The sequence below is a fragment of the Silene latifolia genome, chromosome 8 (assembly GCF_048544455.1).
Source record: "Silene latifolia isolate original U9 population chromosome 8, ASM4854445v1, whole genome shotgun sequence".
NCBI classification, from domain to species: Eukaryota; Viridiplantae; Streptophyta; class Magnoliopsida; order Caryophyllales; family Caryophyllaceae; genus Silene; species Silene latifolia.
The window spans coordinates 47,207,645-47,230,670 of NC_133533.1; the positions used below are offsets into that span (position 1 = coordinate 47,207,645).

Sequence of the window (23,026 nt, forward strand, 5' to 3'; positions counted from 1 at the left end):
AGGAATGACAAACAGAAATGAAAGAAGATGAATGAGGAGTGATGAATTCTATTTACCAAGCTCTTCACCGTCCTGTAGGACAGGTGACCCTCTGCAGCCCAAAGCAGGTGCCTACTGTCCCAGGTCTCAGCCCACGCAGGTGCTCCCCTCAGCTAGCGACCACCCCGTCCAACGTTGGCCCGTCTCGGGGCCTCCTCCTCCTCCTCAACAGCCTCCTCCTCGGGGACCTCGTCCTCAGCAGCCATCACCGCAGCGATGAAAACCTCCTCCAACGCCTCCTCAAGCACCTGAGAAGGGTCAACAACAGTGTCCACGTCCATGGGATCTCTCTCAGATGTAGAAGCCTCGTCACCTGCAAAATTAAAGTAAATTTAGGACGCGTCAAGTGACGACAAGCCTTGATTAGGGGATTTTCGAGTTTTCGGAGCTCTGAAATCGTTCGTTTCTCGCCATATTTGGCAATTTTCCCACAAACACGTCTGCTCATATGGTAATTTGGGTCAAGTAAAGCCTAAGTTGAAGCCTCGTCATGGGTTCGAGTCAGAATTTCGACAGCATTTCGTTATAACGCCGATTATGCCCTAGGAAGTGTCCCGAAAAAGACGTCACAAATCAAAATTTCGAGATGGTAGGAAGTTTACCCATCATACAAGGATTCCAAATATCAAGTTTCGTCACAAATGGGCAATCCTAAGGCTATTTTCGAAGCGATCTACGGTTTAGCTGTCAAACCGTCTCAATTTCACTCAAATGCTCAAAACTCAATGAAAATTCAAAACAAATACATGGTTATGATCCTTATATTACCAATTAGCCACTTACACAGTCAATTTTGCAAGGCAAAGTCGTTTGGGGGAAAAGCCCCAAATTTTCGACTAATTAGGGTCGAAAACCCTAATTTTGTCGATCTCATTTGATCAAATACGGAGGATAAATGTAAGATTAATACACATACCTCGATTAGTCATGGCAAATGCAAGCTTTTGGATCAAATTCTAACGGAAATGGTTGGAATTTGAGATAGAAATTGAGAATTTATGTTTCGAACAAATGAGATAAACCCTCTGTTTCATCGGGTTTTTACGCAGGAAAGACGCGTCCAGGAATAGACGCAGTAGGTGCTGCGCCTCTTCCAAGGGACGCAGCTCTTGCTGCACCTCTTCCTCAACCTCCCTTCATACGAATTTTCAAAAATTCGTTATGAGTTCGTTATTTTGTGGGCCCATCTTTGCTGCGCCTCTTCCTTGATGCTATATCACATATTTGGTCCGTTTGACGTATATTCTTCGCCCGGATCCACATCTTCCAACTAACCAGAAAACTATCGCCTTATTTTTATCCAAGACCTAGCTTGTCACAACGAGCGTTCCTTCTTTGACAGGTGTTTTGACACACCTTTATTATGTTCCCCCAGCGAGAGTACAAGGATAGACATTCCCTCTCGAGACATGGAGATCAGTTCCCGATTATGTTCCCCCAGCGAGAGTACACGGATAGACATTCCCTCTCGAGACATGGAGATCAGTTACCGATTATGTTCCCCCAGCGAGAGTACACGGATAGACATTCCCTCTCGAGACATGGAGATCAGTTCCCGATTATGTTCACCCAGCGAGAGTTCACAACCGACAGTGATTCTCTCTCGAGACATGGAGATCAACATCGACTCCGAATCCTTCCGAAGTTTGTTTGAAGCCGACCACAAGCAGATTTCTCCCAGTAGTTCCAGACTGTGTCCTGCTGTCTTCTCCCAATATCGCGTTTTGTTTCCCCCTGGAGTTTCAAGGAATTTCAGGTATGGTCTCTTCTTATGGCTGGCGAGCCTCCTTACGTAGTCTAATGGACTTTAAACAGCCCTCCCCGATAGTCGACAGACTCTAAAATGTTCCCGACGACAGGTCCTTGGCTCTGACCCCTTGAGCCGCCTCGCGTCGCCATAGTCGTCAGGTTGTAATCTTCGATTGACCTTATGGCCTATACTTTGACTTTCGCCTTGTCCAAGCCTCAGTCAAAGTGGGGGCTCTGTAGATACCTCATTTCTGCACCTCCCGCAAACCACCCGGTGATGATTGGGCCGCATGTTTGGTACACGGAACGATTTATGACAGTTCGTAAGTGTTAGGCCCAGATTAGCCTGGCCTGACCATAACCTGGCCTGACCTCACAAGGCTGACTGAAGAAGATGAAGACCGGACAATTCTAGCTGTTATTGCAATCAGGCTGCCTTATCCTGGAAGAGAAGCCTGATGGTAAGTCTGCAATAGCCTGGCAGAGTATTAAAGCAAAGCTAAATTAAGCTGAGGAAGAAGCAAAACGGTTATATAAAGATATATATTCGTGTCTTATCCTCAAGGAAGACTAAGTCTAATTATAAAACCATATTGCCCATGAACCTGGACGTGCAAAGGAAGAGGAAGTTAAGGATCAATCAAATAGAACGAAGTCAACCGGATTAATAGGAATATGCCCTATTAATCCTAGAATGACTCCGACAAAAGGGGAGGGCGTTGAAGACCAAGATAACGTTCGTTTTTATGATTATAAATATTGTAATTCTAGCATTGGCAAAGATATTGATTATTCATTAGTGTGAAACTATTCTATTACTTATCTTTTCATCATTTTACGAGCATTCACTTACTTAAACAAAATTTGTATTCAGCTTATCAAAATAATATAAACACTATTCTTTTCTCCTAGTCTTTCCTGATTATCCATATACAACATATCAAACTTATAGAACTAGATACCCAAATTACTCTCTAATCGGTAGGATCCATTCAGGAAAATCCTGCTAAAACAATTGGCGCCCACCGTGGGGTATCTAGTTCTTCAACCAATAAAATTCCCTTTATCATTTTTCATTTAATATTCACACACAAAAATGGTGGAACTCACCGCAGAACAACAATTAGCGGCTGCCTGCCAAGATCAAAGAATTGAAACAATCCAAGAGAAGGCAGCCCAGTGAAGGTAAATCAATAGGTCAAGGAATCGAGTCTAGCCTGAGGAAAAAATTGGAAAATCAAAGGCTTGGGCTCCAAGACCAGATTCGAACCAGGAACCCCATTCTCATCCATTATCAAAAACATTGACTTTTCTAATTTTGGAACCCCGGAGAAGGATATATTATCCTAGACCCCAACCATTCCCAATGATGAGACAAACAAAATCAAGACAAGAATAATGATGGCTATGCTTCAGGAAATCCAAAAACTCCACAACAAAATAGAAAATATACCCGGAGTGCCAGACCCTGTGGCTGAAGTAGAAGTTGACAGCTTTGCAGATTCACCCTTTGCAGATGAAATTGCAAAGATTGATCTCCCCAAGAAATTTACTTGTTCCATCCATGAGAACTTATGATGGAACCTCCGATTCACAAAATCATGTTGCCATATTCAAACAAAAAATGTTGGTTGCCTCAATACCCAGTGAACTCAGGCAAGTCTGCATGTGCAAGGGCTTTGGTACAACCCTGACCGGAGCAGCATTACAGTGGTTCATCAATCTCCCAAAATGGAGGTATCAAGAATTTTGCAGAAATTAATCAATGCCTTCAATCAACAATTCGCGAGTAGCGAGAGATATGGCCAAGAGACCCAGAACTGCTTCAGGGTAAAGCAACTTCCTGAAGAATCTCTCAAAGAATTTCTCGCCGATTTGTCAAAGAAAAGGTGGCCATTCCCAGTGTGATGAAGAAACAGTGGGAAGCCTTCAGAAGGAGTCCCGCTGATGTGACATCTATGCGGACCACCAAGAAAGCATGCCCAACCTTTGCCACTGTTCAGTCCATCGCCTTAGAGCATGTCGATTAGAAGAAGATCTCAACTTCGAACGAACTCATCCTATGGAAAGCAATTCTATGGACACACTAACAGAAAAACTCCTACCGAAAGGAGGCAACCCCAGATCAAGACCCTATTCCAGGCCTGAAAGATCTGGAGTCAACATGGCACAAGAACACAAAGGTAACCATTCTAGTTTACCAACCATTCCCGAATATAACTTCTCTATTAATACTGCAGATTAATTAAACGCCCGGAAAGCCTGGGGAGATACGGTCGGATGGCCCAAGAAATCAGACAATTCCAGGAAAGACCCAACGAGATGGTGTGACTTCCATCGGACATCGGACACACCACGAAGAATGCATCCACTCGAAACAGTGGCATATCTCCTCAAGAAAGGTTTCTTGAAGGATTTAATCCAACGACCAAAGAACAAAGATAAAGGACAAAACAAGAGAGATCCAGAAACAAGAGAGACCCTCCTCCTCCTCCCCCATCTATGAAGTCAAATTCATAAATGGAGGATCGAAAATCTGTGGTCCGACCACTCGGCTCCCAAAAGAATATCCAGGGAATCCAGACTTCAACCTCCTTCCAGGCCCAAGTCATTCCCCGCTATTACCTTTGATGACTCGGACTGCAGGAATATCGATCTACACCATGACACCGGTAATCACTATGCAAATTGGCACAAAGAAAGGTATCAAGAATCTTGATAGACGGAGGCGCTTCAATCAACCTGGTGATGCTTGACGTCCTTAAAGCTATGAAGATAGACGAAGGAAAGATCATCAAGAAATCCAGCGTCCTGGTTGGATTCGGTGGAGAAACGAAGAACACCACAGGAGAAATCACCGCCAACCTATGTGGAAGGCGTGGCTTCATATGAAAGATTTGGAGTAATGGATTGCCTATCCTCGTATAATGTAATCCTGGCAGACCATGGATCCACAATGTCAAAGCAATCCCATCAACATACCATCAATGTGTGAAAATTCCAACGAAATGGGGATAACCACCATCGAGAGAGAACAGAGGACGGCTCAGAATGTTACACTCAGGCTTTGAAACCCTCAAAGTCGGTAAGTCCCTTGCCTAGCAATTAAAGTCACTGTCAGGGAAGAATATGTAGCACAATCACGATGGAAACAGGAGAAGTCATATTAGACCCGCAATTCCCGACAGAAAGTACTTGTAGGGTCGATGCACCCGACTCAATTAGGCCAAATCGGTCGCTTTCTCAAAACTAAAATGTCTTGTTTTGCTTGGTCACATTTTGATATGACTGGTATAGATGCTAATGTTATTACTCATAAGTTAAATATTGACAAATCCTTTAAGCCTCATGTCAACAAAAAGAGAAGAAAAATTCGGCTGGCGAGAGGCATGAAATCATCAACCAAGAAGTTGACAAGCTATCGGACATGGGAATGATCGGGAAGTAATGTACCCCGATCGGCTTGCAAACGTAGTAGTCGACCAAAAGAAAAATGGCAAATGGAGAGTCTGTGTAGACTACACCGACTTAAACAAAGCCTACCCAAAAGATCCATTTCCCCGCCACACATCGATGCAATGGTAGATGCCACTGCAGCCACGAAATGCTAACATTCATGGATGCCTCCAAATGGATTCAATCGAGATAAAAATGCATCCAGCAGAGACCAGAAAGCACAACTTTCATCACTGAAAGAGGTATATATTGTTATACTGCTATGCCCTTTGGATTAAAAAATGCAGGTGCAACCTACCAAAGGCTAGTCAACATGATGTTCAAAGACCAGATAGGAGACACCATGGAAGTCTATATAGATGACATGGTAGTCAAGTCAAAAAAGGCAGAAGACCACGTCAAAGACCTGGAAGTAGCCTTTCAAATACTGGAGAAATTCAATATGAAGCTCAACCCACAAAAATGCCACTTCGAGTCTCAAAGCAGGCAAATTCCTGGGCTACATGGTGACAAAAAGAGGAATAGAAGCCAGCCAACGATCAAAGCTATTCCGGAGCTAGAACCACCAAAGACAGTCAAAGACATACAAAAGTCGACTGGAAGAATAGCGGCCCTGAACAGTTCATTTCAAGATCATCGAGAGGTGCAAATCATTCTATAACCTCGCGTAAGGAAAAACAAGGACTTTCAATGGACCCCGATCATCGGACCGCCTTTGAAGACCTAAAGATATATCTATCCTCTCCTCCCCTATGGCAAAACCAATCAAAGATGAGCCCCGACAAGATACCATCAATCACGCTAACCGTCGGTGCGATCCCCGGTCAAAGAAGCGAGACGGACAACAAAGACTCCCGTCTATTATGTAAGTAAAAGTCTGGATGATGCAGAGATCGTATGGCCTGCTTGAAAAATATGTTTTAGCTTTAATTATGAGTTGCACAAAATTAAGACCATACTTTGAAAGCCACCCTATAATAGTCGAACCAATCTTCCTATCAAATCAGACTTAAGAAGCCGAATTATCCTGGACGAATGTGTAAATGGTCGGATAGCTAAGCACATACAACATAACATTTGAACCAAGAACAGCAATTAAGTCACAAGCACTAGCAGACTTTGTGGCTGATTTTAGTCCGACCCTAGAACCCGACCTAATAAAAGAAGTAAATAAACTGACCAGCGACCAAGCAGACCTAGAATGAACCCTATTTGTCGACGGTGCAGCCAACATGAGAGGCACAGGCCTGGGGGTAGTACTAAAATCACCACAGGGCGATAAGATAGTACAGGCTATAAGCTGTGCATTTGAAGCCACCAACAATGAAGCAGAATACGAAGCCCTAATAGCTGGACTAAAGGTATGTATTGACCTTGGTGTACAAAACCTAAAGGTACGTACTGATTCCCTCCTTATTTCAAATCAAGTAAATGGGATATATACAGCTAAAGACTCAAAGATGATGCTTTATTTGGATGTTGTTCAAATGTTAAAATCAAAATTTCGCAATTTTAATATTGACCAAATTCCCAGGGACTTGAATACCCAGGCCGATGCTCTAGCCGGCCTAGGATCCAACTTCAGTCCCCTAGACTTCGACAAAATACCCATTGTACATTTACTAGAACCTGCAATAAATAAACAAAATGAAAGCTTCCCAATTTATATTGCCAATTCTTGGAAAAAACCCTACTATGATCACTACAACAGGGAATCCTTCCCCTAAACAAGCAAGATGCCAAAGCACTAAAAATAAAAGCGCTTCATATACTATTATTGACAACGTGCTTTTTAAGAAATCGCAGTCGGGCCGTACCTCAGATGCCTGGAACCACAAGAAGCTGAGCATATATTATCAGAAATCCATGAAGGATACTGTGGAAATCATAAAGGTGGAAGAAGCTTGGCAAGCAAAGTACTTAGAACATGATATTATTGGCCTACCTTGAGAGCTGATTACCTGGATTTCAGCTCTAAATGCAAAGCTTGTCAGATTCACGGACCGTACATTCATCAGCCATCTGAGGAACTACATTCCATATCCGCACCCTGGCCATTTATGAAGTGGGGCATGGATATAGTAGGAAAACTACCTCAAGCACCCGGACAGAAAGTTTTCATGCTAGCAATGACTGATTACTTCTCCAAATGGATAGAAGTCAAATCATACAGCAAGTCAAGGAGAAGGATGTCATAGCATTCATCAAACACAACATCATATGTAGATATGGCATCCCCTCTTAAATAGTATGCGACAATGGCACGCAATTTGTGGGAAAAAGAACAACGACCTTCCGTGCTCAATGGAACATCAATCTGGTAACATCCACACCAGGATATCCAAAAGCTAACGGTCAAAGGCGAATCCAAAGAATAAGGTGGTAATCACCGCATAAAGAAAAAGTGGAAAGAAGAAAAGGCATATGGGTCAAGAACTCCCCCGGTCCTTTGGGCTGTGAAACCACGCCTAAAACATCCACAGTCAAACCCCTACTCCTTGGTCTATGGATGTGAAGCAAAGAATCCCAATCGAGGTGGACATTCCATCAGCCAGATATAGCCTGAACACAATAACAAGCAATATACCTCGATGGAGGACACTGACTTAACAGAAGAGCTAAGAGATGCGGCCAAGATCGATTAGCAAAGATATCGAAAGAGTTGCGAAAAGCTACAACAAGATCAAAAAGCCGGGGTATTCGTGGTAGGAGATCTTGTCCTCGAAAAGTCTTCCAAAACACAAAAGAAAAGAATGCTTTGGCAAATTGGCCCCAACCTGGGAAGGTCCCTATCTCGATTGATTCGAGTCGGCCAGGGAGCTTATAGATTACAAACCCTGGACGGCGAAATGATCCCAAGAGCTTGGAATATCGCACATTTAAAACTATTTCACATATAAAATATATCTCTCAATCCAGGTATAATTTTTCACCTTGACATTTCTTGCCTGAAAACTACATGTATGATACTTGCAATTATATGAATAAATGCCGTATATGATTTCTTCAAATTATGTGCTCAAGTACTTATGTATGTTCTCATATTTACTTAGTGAAATCTTCAATACTTGTTTTACATATCGCATTTTATTTAAAACAAATTTTAAAGATTGGGGCCACCCCACCAAATATCCAACGATATCCAAATTTCAATTGCAAAAAACAGCCTTTAAATATTGAGCTCCACTTAAACATACAAAACTGGAAAACTCCTTCCTGACTTGTATAACATAGATGGGTCATAAGCCCTCCAGACAGGCAGGGGACGTAAGCCCTCCAGATAGGCAACAACCCCACCCATAACATATAATAAAAATGAGGACTGGCGGATCCAAGACAAAAAAGCGCCCGATCCAACAAAACACTCAATCAAATCCAAGACACATCCAACATTTCAAAAGTACCTTGTCAAAACACAAAAAGAAACAAACAAAGACCAAATATTTATTCATCCAAAATAATTGGCCTTACCACACACCTAATAACCATCCATTCCAGGGACATCCCCCACGGATGGGCCAAAAATCTTTCTTAAATATTCATTCCAGGGACATTCCCCCTGGATAGACCAAAACCTAAAAGAAGAACAAAACTAAGTTATCTTTGAGCCAGTGACCGACTCACAACCATCCGCCATTTCCTGGTCATCAGACTTTGCCTTGGAAGGAGGAGAATCCATTTCTTCTTCTTGACCCATATTGGCCAAATCAGGATACTGAGCGTCCAAAGCTATCTCATCCCGGTCCGGATTCCAATTAGCCCGGTCAGATTCCGGATCCCTCATAGCATCGACCCGGCCTTTCCCGAAGAAGTATTGAGCAAAGATCGGCCAACCTCGCCTCCACCAATTCCTTTTCAAAGACAAGCTCCTCATTTTTTCTCAATCGATCTCGTATTGCCTGCTTCTCGGCCTCCAACTCTTGCCTCGACAACCTTCTCGGCATTTTTGCAGCCACCTCACAAACTATAGCACCCTGGTTGCCTCCTAGTCCCCCAATCGAGATTGAAGTACTACTTCATTACCCCTGGATGTGTGCAAGTCACGGTTAAGTTTATCCAGTTTTTCCTCCAAACTAGAAACCCGGCACCTGGGCATCCCCGAGCTGACAAGCGAGCCAACCCGCATCCAATCCCTACATATATATAAAATCAATCAACCAAATACAAGGCAAAACAAAAAGCACATGAACAATTAAAAATATCCCTTTACAACTAACCTCCCTAGCCTGGGAAGCAAGTTCAAAGCACCTTTGTCACAAGAGAAGTCAGAATAGAAACCACTCTGGTAGACGACTCAAGGGTACTAGCAGACAATAGCTGGCCGCTCATTTTTGCAGAAAACTCATCTATCCGTGCCCGGGCATCATCCATGTCATCAACCCTAGTAGGCACTTGCCTTATACTCCTGATTGGCTGAGCCTGGATAGGCTCTTTCTCTCCCTCCTCCTCTTCCAGGATAACATCTTCCCTCTTCCTTTTTTGAGCCTGGACGACCTCCGGTGACGCTACCCTGGGTGGATCTTGAGAAGGCTCGACATCAGAAACCAGGATATCAAGCGTTTTGTCACTCCCACTAGCCTCCTGGCTCTTGGACTGCTTCAAAGAATCCTAGCCACCCCAGCCTTCAAATCCTTTGCAAAAAAGCTGGCCAACCTAGCAGAAGACCTAAATACTGAATATATAAAAAATATACGTAAGTATCAAACGAGAAATGACAAGAAGATAACAGATTAACATAAAGACATACGAAGACGTACAGAAAGAGCAAGAGAACTAGGCTTGCCTTTGGGTACTCGACCCCGGTCACTTGGTCTTCATACCGGGCAACAATTCCCCGCCCAAACTAGTGGCCAGTCCTCTCTTCCTCAGGAATAGCAAGGAAAGCCTCTATCCTGGAAATAGCTTCCTCATCAAGAGGATCAAAACTCCAATCAGGAGCTGCAAAAACCGTCAAAATTACACAGGTAAGAATCAAAATCCATTAATCTCATGTAATATATATTGCAAAATAAAAGTGCAGGGAACCTACCACTCTCCAAGGGAGGATATCTCAGATAATCAAAGCCTGATCCCAGAGTCTCAGTCCGGATAAACATGAAAGTCTTTGCCCAACTTTTATCATCTCCAGAGTCCAGGTTAGTGATTAGTGGAGACATTTTTGACTTGATTCTCAAATTAAAACGACCGTCAACAGGATTTTTCATATGATATACTGCCTTGATATCATTAATAGTAATTACAAGATTGTGTTTAGCACATAAATTTTCAATAGAATGGACAAGTTTCCAAACCATTGGCATAATCTGAAAAGGTGATACCTCCATAGCACGAATGGTGTCAATCATTAAGGGAGTAAAAGGTAACTTACAGCCTGCTTTGAACGCCCATTCAAAAATACAGAACCAGCCAGGTGACACCCAGTTAGCCCTGACTGGACAAGACTCAGGAATCCATACCTCAGTTGACTCAGGAATTATTTTCTTCTCCCTTAGAATCTTGTCATAGTTCGTTTTTAGTAAGTTTTCCTCAGGAAAAGAAGAATCCAGAGATTGAAGGGCAGTGAAAATAGAATCCTGGTACTTAAAAGCCACAGCACGAGCAGGAGGATCAATTTCCCTCACCTCTTCCTCCTGAACATCTGAGGGTTCAGGCTCAGCAGCAGCCTTCTGAGGTGCAGCAGTTTTCGGGGAACAACGTTTTTGGCTCCCATATCCTTTATTTTTTGATCTACTGTAATGGATGTTAATTATTGAATAATTGTAAGTTGACAAGAGAAGAACTCAGAAGAAATAGGGAAGAATTCTAGAGAGAAATTTAGCAAAGAAAGTGGAAGAAAATTGGTGGAAAACAAATTCGTCCCAAATACCGTATTTATAGAAGATGTATAACGGTATGAAAACCCTAGAAATTGCAAAACTCTCAGCATGACATCACCTAGCCGTTACAGTGTTCAACGGTAACTAGGAGTCTAAGAGTCATTGATTAAGTATAATTCTCTTTATTATTCAACCCAGTAAAGTTGACATCTCACCCCCGGCCCGATCCAAAGACGGGTAAAATGTCAAGGGGCAATTGTTAGGCCCAGATTAGCCTGGCCCGACCATAACCTCGGCCTGACCTCACAAGGTCCGATCAAGAAGACGAAGACCGGACAATTCTAGCTGTTATTGCAATCAGCCGCCTTATCCTGGAAGAGAAGCATGATGGTAAGTACGAGAATAGCCTGGCAGTATTAAAGCAAGGCTAAATTAAGGCGAGGAATAAGCAAAACGGTTATATAAAGATATATATTCGTGTCCTATCCTCAAGGAAGACTAAGTCTAATTATAAAACCATATTGCCCATGAACCTGGACGTGCAAAGGAAGAGGAAGTTAAGGATCAATCAAATAGGAACGAGTCAACCGGATTAATAGGGAATATGCCCTATTAATCCGTGAATAATGCTCCGACAAAAAAGGGGAGGGCGTTGAAGACCGATAACGTTCGTTTTTATGATTATAAATATTGTAATTCTAGCATTGGCAAAGATATTGATTATTCATTAGTGTGAAACTATTCTATTACTTATCTTTTCATCATTTTACGAGCATTCACTTACTTAAACAAAATTTGTATTCAGCTTATCAAAATAATATAAACACTATTCTTTTCTCCTAGTCTTTCCTGATTATCCATATACAACATATCAAACTTATAGAACTAGATACCCAAATTACTCTCTAATCAGGCCGGATCCATTCAGGAAAATCCTGCTAAAACAGTAATCAAGTGATCGCTCAAACACTTATGTCTACCTCTTAAATGTCATCTACGTGCCGATACGGTCGTTTTGGCAGTAATTAGAGTACATTTGGAGTCCGGGTCATAAAACCGTCTTCATTTTCTAAAACCGAGTCAGAATGTTCTGGAGTGTTCCGGATATTTCTATTCCATATTTTACAATCTTTTAATCTTTGGAAAATAATTTACCGTAATATTCACACAAAATATTAAGGAAAATAATATTAATCCGTTATTCCATAACCAAAACACGGAAATCTTTCATCCGCAGGGGGAAACCACTTGGGAAAGGACGCAGCAGGTGCTGCGCCTCTTCCAAGAGACGCAGTGCCTGCTGCGCCTCTTCCCAAGTCCTTTTCTGCGTATTTTTCGTATCTTTTCATATCTTTTCGAGATTCACTTCCAAAGTTTCTCCGAAAACCCTACTTCCTCCACGTGATTAGTATAAATAGAGACCTTCGGTCTCACATATTTCTCACACGAGTGTCCGCCCTTCTCTTCTCCCTTTGCATTCTAGACCACGTTCTTACTTTTTGGCGTCTACGTGCTTGAACATTCGACCACGTAAGCTCGGATCTTTCTGAGTACCAGTCTCGTTTTGCATGACCGACCAATTTGACCAACTCCACCATAATCAACATTAATCAATCTTTGTTTCTTTCCTCTTACGAGGGCACTTTCGTCTACATTCGAGTCGAGCATCACTAAACGTTAACTTAGTTCATCTCGTTTCGTCAAACATGTAAGTCTGAGGGTGTAAACCTATTTTATTTATTGTTCTTAATTATTGTAATCATATTATAAGATTTATGTTGAAAGTATTTCTAAAACCGATTTCTAAAACCATGCTTTAAATCCCTTTTTACGAGTTACCACAAGATGACCGTCGAGAAAGGATGCAACAACTGCTGCGCCTCTTCGTGAGGCTGCCGCAGTTCCTGCTTCCTTTCTTCTTCCTTCGTCTTTTGTCAATTCGTCTCTTTTATTTTCTTTCGTTTGTTCTTTGATTCTTTTGATACGATAATTTGAACATAATAACTCAAGCATAATATCATCATTAATGTTTAATTCATCATAATTCCCGGCTTAAATCCCAAGTAATTCATATTTCTGGGTTTTCGTCATTAAAATTAAATTCGGTTTTTAGAGGTTCGATTCATCCATATTGAGTCTCTGGAATTCGTCATTGATATATTTTTCACCTTTTATTCATCCTCGCCATCATTAATTCGTCATTAATAACATGTTTAACCTAATTAATTTGTTTGGTTTGTTTACTTCGTTAATTAATCTTATTAAACCTTGTAATAATTCGTTCTAATTAGTTTCATCCATGTTTATCGCTTTCATGACCCTTAATCACATGTAAATAACCTGCTAATCACTTTCACCCGAGTCAAATAATATAATCAAGCCTTAAATTCACTAATGAATATTAACGACTTGCAATTCCGGCTTCACAATCGAATCGAGCCAAGGAACGAGCACGCAAAGAATCGTTGCGCCTCTTCCAAAGGACGCAGCTCTGCTGCGCCTGTTCCTGGTTGATTTCTGTCTCTGAACTCCCGTTTTGCCTTGACCTAGTTATTAGCTTACGTATTTAATTAACTATTAATCGTATTATCGCCTAATTCTTGTTCGTTTATTTATTCTTTCTCAAATTATCCGTTTTAGAAGTATTTTCGACATAAATCATTTAATCCGATGTAATTGTTGTAATTTCCCATTATTGTATTTATTATATTTCTTGTATTGTATTGTATGCTTTCACATGTAATTGAACTTAAATCTCCAACTTTGACCCAATTGCATGTTAAACTACGTGTTCACCGACTTAGTATTAATTCTCACATGCTAGGATTAAAACGTTGGATGTTGCATTGCGTGCATATAATCGACAATATATCGAGTATAGATAATTTCCCTAATCATTAGTAGAGGCCGCTATCGAGGCGGGCGGGATTAGGTGTTCGATCAAAAGAGCTTCCTAATACGTACCCTCACCCCTTACTCCAGATCTCTGTGAACATCCGTGTTCATTGGCATCCACGAGAGTCATTCTAGACATAGAATGCTAAGGGTAACGAGTTCTTGATGTTCATGTCACTACTTTGTGTCTTGACATGGCACGAGGTATTCGAACGGTTTCCAATTTTCCACAATAAATTGGTGGCGACTCCACAAATGCAAACGCTTGTTCTCCCAAGCGCCCCCGTGGGCCCGCGTCCACACGAGTGTCCTCTACTCGGTCGAGTACCTGCCTCTGCTCGGCCGAGTCATACCAAAAACGGGCTATAAACTATCATTAACATACTTGTCATGCCTTTCTATGTACATACGTACACAATACTCCACTACCCTTTTTTTAAAAGCCATGCACTAAATACATAACATGCTCAAGATCTATCATATTCAACTACGCAATTTACTTTTCATAGACTACCATATTCAAACTCTTTCATCAGCTCATCCAACAACTTCACAACATTCAAAGTTGCAAGTACTACGCACGTGACTCGAAACATATAACGGTTCCCAAGACTCCCCCATGTGACCGGCTCGAGATCGTAAGGCCCTCATTGCGACTTCGGGATGTCTCCAAGTCTTTGCGGTAGCTCCAAACAACTATCCCCGAGTTCATTTTATTTAGACTTCCTATGTTCATTAGGTTCATTAGTTTTAGGTTCCAGAATCGTCGCTCTGATACCACTTTGTGACACTCCCACATACCAAGGTGCCTTACCAGGACCACCCTAGCATGAGAGACCGTCACCATCTCGATTTCCCGAGGCTAGTATATCAAAGTTACCATTCCACAACAAAATTATAAAAGTATAAAGCGTTAATGTTTACATGTTCCCAAAATCCAAAACCAAAATACTGTTTGCTAGAACTGAACAACTGAAACTATGAAAGTAAATCTCAGGACAACGGAAGCTAGACTCGAGTGATGACTCCCCATCTCATCCCCAAAGCTAATAATCATCATCACCTGTCACAATCAGCTCACCATCCCTGAATGGATCACCACGGATTTTACAAAACAACAACAGGGTCAGTTTACTGCATAACCAAAATAAGACAAGTACGATAAGATAAACAGCTGATCATCATCCACCTCTAACTCCCAATCAAATCATGTAACTGACTACACACTAAAGTGTGTAGCCCTGCCAGTGGGGGACCGCAGCCGTATCCACCAAATCCCCGCTCATCAACGAGCGATAACCCTGTTCATTAATGTGCACATTCCCTCCTGTGGCGGGTTTCACAGAGGGCGAAACTAGGGTGTGAAGCCACTCCCGCAAGTGACTTCACTCAGCCGAGGACACGCCTCGCGAACATCACCAACAACCATCACAACACCAACACCAAACTCCAATCCATCAACATTAGATAATCACAATATCAAACGTACAAACAATAACCACATAATTTCAATTCAATTAGACAGTAAACCGAGTAGGGAAACCCTACCTTAGCACAAACTGCAATGAGATAATCAAACAAGCTGGAATGACTCCTCTACGAAGTCTTCACCTAACAACAATCACATGATACCAATTACGACATGCCAAAATCCCTCTTTTTCGCCCAATCATAATTAGGACAAAAACCCTAAAAGACAAATCAATAGAACTTATGAAATCAGAGGCTTACCGACACGATCGATGCAAGGAAAGATGAACTATACTCACGAACGGTCCACGCACTTGAGAGAGAGATTTTGAGAGGATTAGAGTTACGTTGTATGCTTAGGTTTTGTTAAAATGATTAAGAACTGTAAATCCCGTTTTATATAACTCTAATCCTTTCTAAATCAAACCGCGGAAATAAACCCGTCAGACTGGATACTCGAGCGAGTATTGAGTATACTCGGTCGAGTATCCTCTACTCGGTCGAGTATTCCCATACTCGGCCGAGTATTCCTGGACAGTAATCTATCCAGAAACACACGACACACTTACTCTGCCGAGTAAGCCATATTCGGCCGAGTAACCAACTTAGAAAACCGTAGTATTACAGTTTGCATGTTGTAGAAGCGTTGCGGAAGAAGACGAGTGGAAGAAGCATTTTCTCGTTAGTTTTAGATGATATTTTTTTTATTTGTGTAACTCTTTTAATTCAGTGGTTTGGTCATTTACTAGTCGTCTTAATAACTGTGTGACTCACGCTTTAGGGCATGTCACACCTCGGTTACTTGGTAGGACTGAATGGTCGGAGGTTCTTCCACCGATTGTGAACGATACGATTTTTTTTATTTGTCTTTAATGAAGTAAAGCCTTCGGGTTTTTCCTAAAAAAATAAAAATTGATTTGATAAAACTTGAATTTGGTCTACAATCCAAAGAATACCTTGTTGATTAATCTTTGCTGAGAAACATGTGGTGCACTGGTGCTACTACTTCAGCATTGCAGTGGGGTTCCTTCCCAAACCAAAATTCACCAAAATCCGTCAAACATTGTTTTACTAAAAATTGCCCATTTCTTGCTTATTTTCACAAACCCACTAAATTAAATCTCTCAAAATCAACACCAACCCTAGTCAATTGTTCATCAAGTACCCATGGATTAGGTTCACCAGACCAAAATTTCCTACCTCAAGATCAATCCCAAGTATTTTTCTGCTGTATTTACATATTTATCTACTTAATTATTACTCCCCGTCCCAGTCATTTGTTTACCTATGATTAAAGTATATTCTCAACCAATATAAAAGGTAAACAAATGACGGAGAGAGGAAGACATAGTTTTCAGTTTATGACTAATGTGGTTTTGTTGCAGGACCAAGGAAATGTAGGATTTTGGGAGAAATGGAAGGTAATGGAAGATGGCCTTTTATAAATTTGTAAATTTTGGTGTGGAAGATTTGATCTTTCAGTAATTATTGCGTAAAACCGTCTTACATTGTGAGACTGAGACGATCCTTTTGTATAAAATAATCATTTAGATAGTGATAAAGGACTGACTATGAACTGACTGTTTAATCTATGAAATGTTGGTCTCGCGCTGTAAAAGGGTCTTGTTGTATAAATTGTGTTGATCTTTTATGTGATTTTGGGAAATGGATCAGGTAAATTCAGCGGAAATGAGTGCAAAATTGGCAAAGTTAGGGTTAGCAGCTGTGTTGGCTTATGGGTTGTTTGATGCGGTGACTTATACAAGTTTCTTTGTGTTGGCTTTCCTTGGGTATGAGAAGAGTACTGGCAAGAACCCTGCTGCTAATATTCAAGCTCTTATTGGGGTAATGTTTTTACCCGTTTTCTTGCACATTTGTCCCATCATCCTACATGAATGGATAGAGGCTATTGATTTCACTTGCATTATTTCGACATTCATGTTAACCGATTCAAACTATTTGACTAAGTGCTGATTTGCCTTATAAATATCAGTGAGTCATGTATTAGGTGGCAGTAAGCGTGATATCAACCTAGATTCATGTATTTCTCATACAACCGTCTCATATAAATTTCTGTTTAAAAAGTGAATTCAGTGTTTGATATTGGATAATAAAAGTGGGTGTTTGGCATTTCTCATGGATACATGGAATGCGATCTTTTTTTCTTTTTTTTCTTTTAATACGCCGGTTTCTAGGCTCTAGCTCTATAAGCTTGTTTGACTAGTAGACACTCCTTACCAAAGAGATTGATCACTCTCTAATACATTGAGTTTTTAGAAAATGAGGGAATATATCACAAGCAGTCTTTCTAATGGATATTTAAATATAGGAAGATTATAATTTAATGTCAAATAGTATTGGAAGTGATCAAGTATTTTAAAACAAATCAAAATGGAATAGTGATAGTTGGTTTTAACTTAATGCATTTGTCAAGTGTTTTGATCTAAGGAGGCTTAGCTTTAGTGTCTCTCTCGTCGGATAGCTTATGTCAGTTATTCTATAAGCATATCCAAATGGAGAAGAGTTTGCACTCACTCTCCCCCATACAAAAACTTCTTATTAAGGAAACGCAAACTATGAGAGTTGAGACCGAGGAAGTAACACCTTAGCCCGGTGTAGTGAATTCAGAGTACCCTTAGAGGCCCACCTATGAATCTATGATGACTGATGTTATGTTGCAAATTAACTTTCCCTGCCCCTTCCTATTATTTATGGTGCCTATGCATGGTCTCATTCAGATAGTTATCATGATGTGGACCGGAAACAACGTCACGAGGCCCTTTCGAGTAGCAGGGGCGGCAGCGTTAGCTCCAACCATCGACAACGGTCTCAGACGGGTCCAGAAGGCTCTCAATTTCCCGACTCTTTTCTATGCTTTTGCCCTTGTGGTGGGTATTGTTGCCTCGTCGTGTTTAACAATTATCGGGCTCTTAATCCTTTCGAGATGGGGAAAGTAGAACTCAAGTCAGAATATAATCTGGAGGTCCTGAATTAAATTTTATTTAGTGCTTGTGTTCTTGTTGAAGCTTAGTTTTTTAGGCCGGTTCAACTTACGGGGTACATAACTCTAAAGATTTGGTGAGGTCAGGTTTTCAAATGGGGTCAGATTTTAACAGGTCTACCTTTTGTGATGTAATCAATTTTCAGTTGTTTTTGTTCTTGTAGAAGCTTAATGTATTCCGGATCACGTTCAAACTTCAAACTGTTGTGGAACATTGACAAAGACAAAATTAAAGAATTTCAGCTTCTTTGTGGTTACTTCTTTAACTTAGCACTCCTAGGTAGGAAGGTCAAAATGGTTTCAGCAATATCAGCTGGTAGAAATGAATTGTGAGATGATTTTCTGATTGATTGTAAACCCTTGCCCTTCTAAAACCATGATACAATGTGTTATGTCTATTAAACAAAAATACAATTGCTGGAATCTGAACTAGATTCAACTTTGAGTAGCTCATTTTTTCTGTACATCGTGTCTGAGAGATGTACGTAAATACAGACTATGTACGAGGGAAGTCCTAGGTTCATACTAAGAGTATAGCTGTTAAACCTATCCTTCCGTTGTCGCGGGAATATATACGAGTGTCAGTTTTTACTTTCTCAGTCCACTGAGCCTGCAAGATTTTCCTTTCAATTGAATGTATGCACACCAGCTTCTTCACGCTTCCAAATTTCTTTTTTTGGTAATCCATCACTCCAATAGGAGTATCATTTTGTGTATGTCTCATTTCAACCGAACTTCACACACCACTTAGTACTTCTTTCCTTGCTGATCTCTCTGCTAAATTGCCTTTTTGAGTCCATGGCTGATGGGGTGAATCAGTAAGCAATGGCCATACCAGATGCCTCTCTTTCTTGACTTTCCAGAAAGCCGTCTTTTTGTACAGCTTTAAAACACTATTCACCGCCTTTGTATAGTTGTTTGACTCATGATCTCTGATGATAGTACCCTCAGAGCCATAAGCCGTTGGATAGCTTAAAGTTTCCAGTGGGTGGGGAGTATTTAGAAATGTCCTCAAGGCAATTATTGCAGTCGCACGCTGAGTATTGTCAAATGTGTAAAGGCCACACCCTTGTGGGAGCATTGGATGCGATGGTGATAACTTTTCACTTGGTTGAAGGATATAAGTTTGCCCTACTGGAGAATACAACATTTTCTGTAATAGCACAGGAACTGAAGAGCATGAGTCTATGTTAGGCTGTTTCTGCCTATTTTTCTGCCCATCTCTTCATGCTAAAGGTATCGATTTTAAGCAAACTTGTACTTTGGGGAAGAGATTCTTTATCTCTTCATGTTGAAGATTGATTGGTATTATTGTATGGCTCCAGTTTATATTTCTAGTTCATGTAGCAATTTGAGGTTTAATAGTATTTGTAATTGTCAAAGATCAGATTTGATATTGCGAAGAAACAGAAACAAAATTTAAGTGATCCAATAAGGTACTTACTTGTTTGTTCAAACATGGATGTGAACGGAAAGAGCTATTCAAATGCTGGAGAACTTGCACTACTTGTCCAGGATAGGTGCACGAGAATGCTCTTGGAACAATATCCCTGTGCAATATAATGCACTGCAACATGCTCTCCTGTAGTCCCAACTGGTCCAAGACTTTTTCACCTCCGCAGAAAATGAATGGTGAGCCAAAAGTAACAACAGGCAGCAGGGCTGAAGGCTGGACAGTTTTTCTTGCTATGAGCATTATGTGCAATAATAGGGATATACTGCCTCCTAATGAATGACCTGTAAATTGAAGTTTCGCTCTACCTCCTTGGGTGCTTATGTGATTTTGTATTTCTGGAAGGAACTGTTTATACATGCCCTGAGCTGCTTCATAAATCCCTCGATGGACAAGTGCATCTGTCTCCTGTATTGTTGACAGGTTATAGCAAGATTCTGGAACACTTCTTGTTCCTCGAAAAAGTTGTGTAGAATTATGCAATATCTTTATTAAGTCATGCCGACATACCTCAAATTTTGTAGGTTCAAAGAACAGGTTCGCCTGCCATGATGCCAGGGATTCAGAACCCTGCAACTCAATTACCAGAATGCCCAGGTCAATGAATGTATATACTCACTTGGCGACTCTGCTGCAATGGTGTTCATTTGCTGATGTGCTGTGAGTGCCCAAGTCTATGAATTATCTATTTACACTTTCCTGTATGGCTATTCCCACTTTATTTTTTATTTTTCTTTTTTTTTAAAAAAAAAAAAAAAGTGTGCTAAAATCAGGAAAAATTTCACCAATGTTCACCCAGCCTTAGGTTGGTACTTCTGAGGCACTAATGTGTTGTCAGAAATTTGAAAAGACTTGAGATAGCCTGACCAAAGTCCACATGTAGTAGTCTTTTGGTCCATGAAAAACTTCGTGGTTTCCCGCTTAAAATATTTCGTTTTTTGCGTATTATTGAAATTGAGAAAATTTATTCATGGAAAAGGGGGGGCAATAGTAGGAAAATTTAAATAGCTTTACCATGTTTACCTGTATCACAAAGTAACGTACATGTGTCACTGGATCATCGCAAATGAACCACTCACAAGGCGAGGAATGTAGCGACTGAAGCTCATTAGCAACCTCTTGCTTTTCTTTTTCCCATGCAGCAACTACTGCTGTCATTGTTGATGTAGCCATTTGAGCAGCTCTTTCTGAGTTGCACCCTCCTCTTAGCGCAGGGCATATTTCTTCATGCATGGTTATATCTCTGCATGTACATGAATACCTTTCTTTCTGTGCGTAACATTGCACATGACAAGCTGCTGATGCGGCAATCTCATAGGCAACTGAGGAGCGAATTGTATGCTCTTGCTTAGAAACCGAATCTTTTGAGTCAGATTCTAGAGTTGCCAAGTTCTTTCCTTGGATATGGGTTGAGTCCTTGTCTAATTTGGCTTTCACTGCTATGGCCTCTGCCTTTTTCTCCAAGGAGGACGTGACGATGTGTAGACTATTGTTTAGCAGCAAGTCATGACCCTAACAGTTTAGAAGCAATTATTGTGATTTGTGAGTCTCTGAAAGTTGGAAGAAGCCATGTCATATACTAAGTTTCGATACAGTTTTTTGTAAGACAATCCTGTGATGAAACGAGAATCGGGTTTAGGGTTTAAGGTTCTTGGTGAGCTTTTCAATTCTAATGGAGTTAAAGACTCCCTACTTTTTAGTTGCAGCTTATAATCGAATAAAGGAAAATGGTTCTCTAAACTAGTCGTGCCTCTTTACTGTAAACTAGCACTCATTCGATTCAATTCGTTATGGGCCATCAGCATCATCTTTGTATTGCTACCACAAGGGTAATGATGCGTCGTCTGACCCTTTACTCCGCCTTTTGCGTGAGCCCTAGAGGCATTGGAGTGATGTTATTTTTGGTGGTGGTGAGTTTTGAACTTGCAACCTTAAAAGCATAACCCACAAACCTCAAATTCTCGGTTTATTTTATCATAAGATCATCTTACTGGAGTTCTTAATGACATACTCCATACATATGTAATGTTGCATACCTTGATTTCTGAAATCCTATAAGCCATGTTACAGAGGTCAGCCAGCTTGGAGAACCTTTTGGCTTCAGACCAAGCCACTTGAACCAACAACCTCGAGAACGATTCCTGGTCAAATCCAGCCCTGTCCGCTATTACTCCGTCACAGTAGTCCACAGAGCAGCCATCCTCACAGTCGCTATGTTCTCCCTTATCTGCATAGGTAACTTCCTTTTCTTGTCTACCCTTCCACACTGTTCTTAACTCCAGAAGTCTCTGTATCCAATTTGCATTCTTTTCTTCTTCCCTTTTAGTATCATTGTCTTCAAAGTCGCCTGTAACAATCAACTCTACGGCATTTTCAGGTTTGGTACCAACCATCTGTGATTTTACAGGGCTTAAAAGTATAGGACTTGACCATTGACTGGAGAAGACCCCAAACGGGCGGCTTGGCTTTAAAACATGGGACCTAGTACAAGAAGACGCTCGTAGTTGGCTTGACGAGTTAACTAGGTAGTTGTCTGAGTATGATCTTCTTAACGTGGCTTGCTTACCAAGCGTTTCTCGAGAAGATGATCGACCAAGGCTACAATTGTCGGTAAGAATGCCTTCCCTTGCTATGACAATGTCTGACGTGGGGATATTCATAGAATAGCAAGCCATGTTCTTTTTGTTGTTGTCTCAAATCACAACGGTATTTTTATTGACCATTGTAACGGTGAACTTAGTACTAATTACAATCACCGTATTTATATGTGCAAAGTGGTAGTTTTCAGAGATATCAGGGTGTTACAGGACTTTGTCAAAAGTTGGATGCAAGAAATGGACATATTTTTCTTAACTAAACAAAGCCAATGAAATAAGACTTTAATAAAATACAAATTATTTTCCTAACTACATTATATTTATATGTTTCGACCATTTTGTTTGTTGAATATTATTGACGCGGTGAAGCTAGGTTTTAAACTTGGAACTTCTCTGTATCCAAGACGCCTACCTTAGCCATCAGGTGGCGATTTTTTTTGGTGGTTGCAGTGTTTTGCCGTATAGTTATATGCTCGCTTACCGATTAAATTATGGTCTAAAATCCTGCACAAATTATGAGGTGACGTAACCTTAGGTGATTACGGAGTAC

General features: G+C 40.9%; 2 protein-coding genes across 2 annotated transcripts; one reads left to right on the top strand and one right to left on the bottom strand.

Moving 5' to 3' along the window:
* The first annotated feature begins 16,379 nt into the window (after positions 1–16,379).
* LOC141596803 (uncharacterized) lies at positions 16,380–18,683 on the top strand. Its single transcript, XM_074417051.1, has 4 exons — positions 16,380–16,642; positions 16,811–16,846; positions 17,100–17,270; positions 18,164–18,683. The coding sequence occupies exons 1-4, from the start codon at positions 16,409–16,411 to the stop codon at positions 18,380–18,382; spliced, it is 660 nt and encodes a 219-aa protein (XP_074273152.1). The 5' UTR covers positions 16,380–16,408; the 3' UTR covers positions 18,383–18,683.
* Positions 18,684–18,792: 109 nt separating this feature from the next.
* On the bottom strand, positions 18,793–22,554 carry LOC141596804 (phospholipase A1 PLIP1, chloroplastic-like). Its single transcript, XM_074417053.1, has 5 exons — positions 21,916–22,554; positions 20,903–21,391; positions 20,390–20,449; positions 19,871–20,287; positions 18,793–19,579 (listed from the first exon to the last, which is right to left on the bottom strand). Exons 1-5 carry the CDS (start codon positions 22,552–22,554, stop codon positions 19,163–19,165), a joined length of 2,022 nt encoding a protein of 673 aa, XP_074273154.1. The 3' UTR covers positions 18,793–19,162.
* Positions 22,555–23,026: the final 472 nt, after the last annotated feature.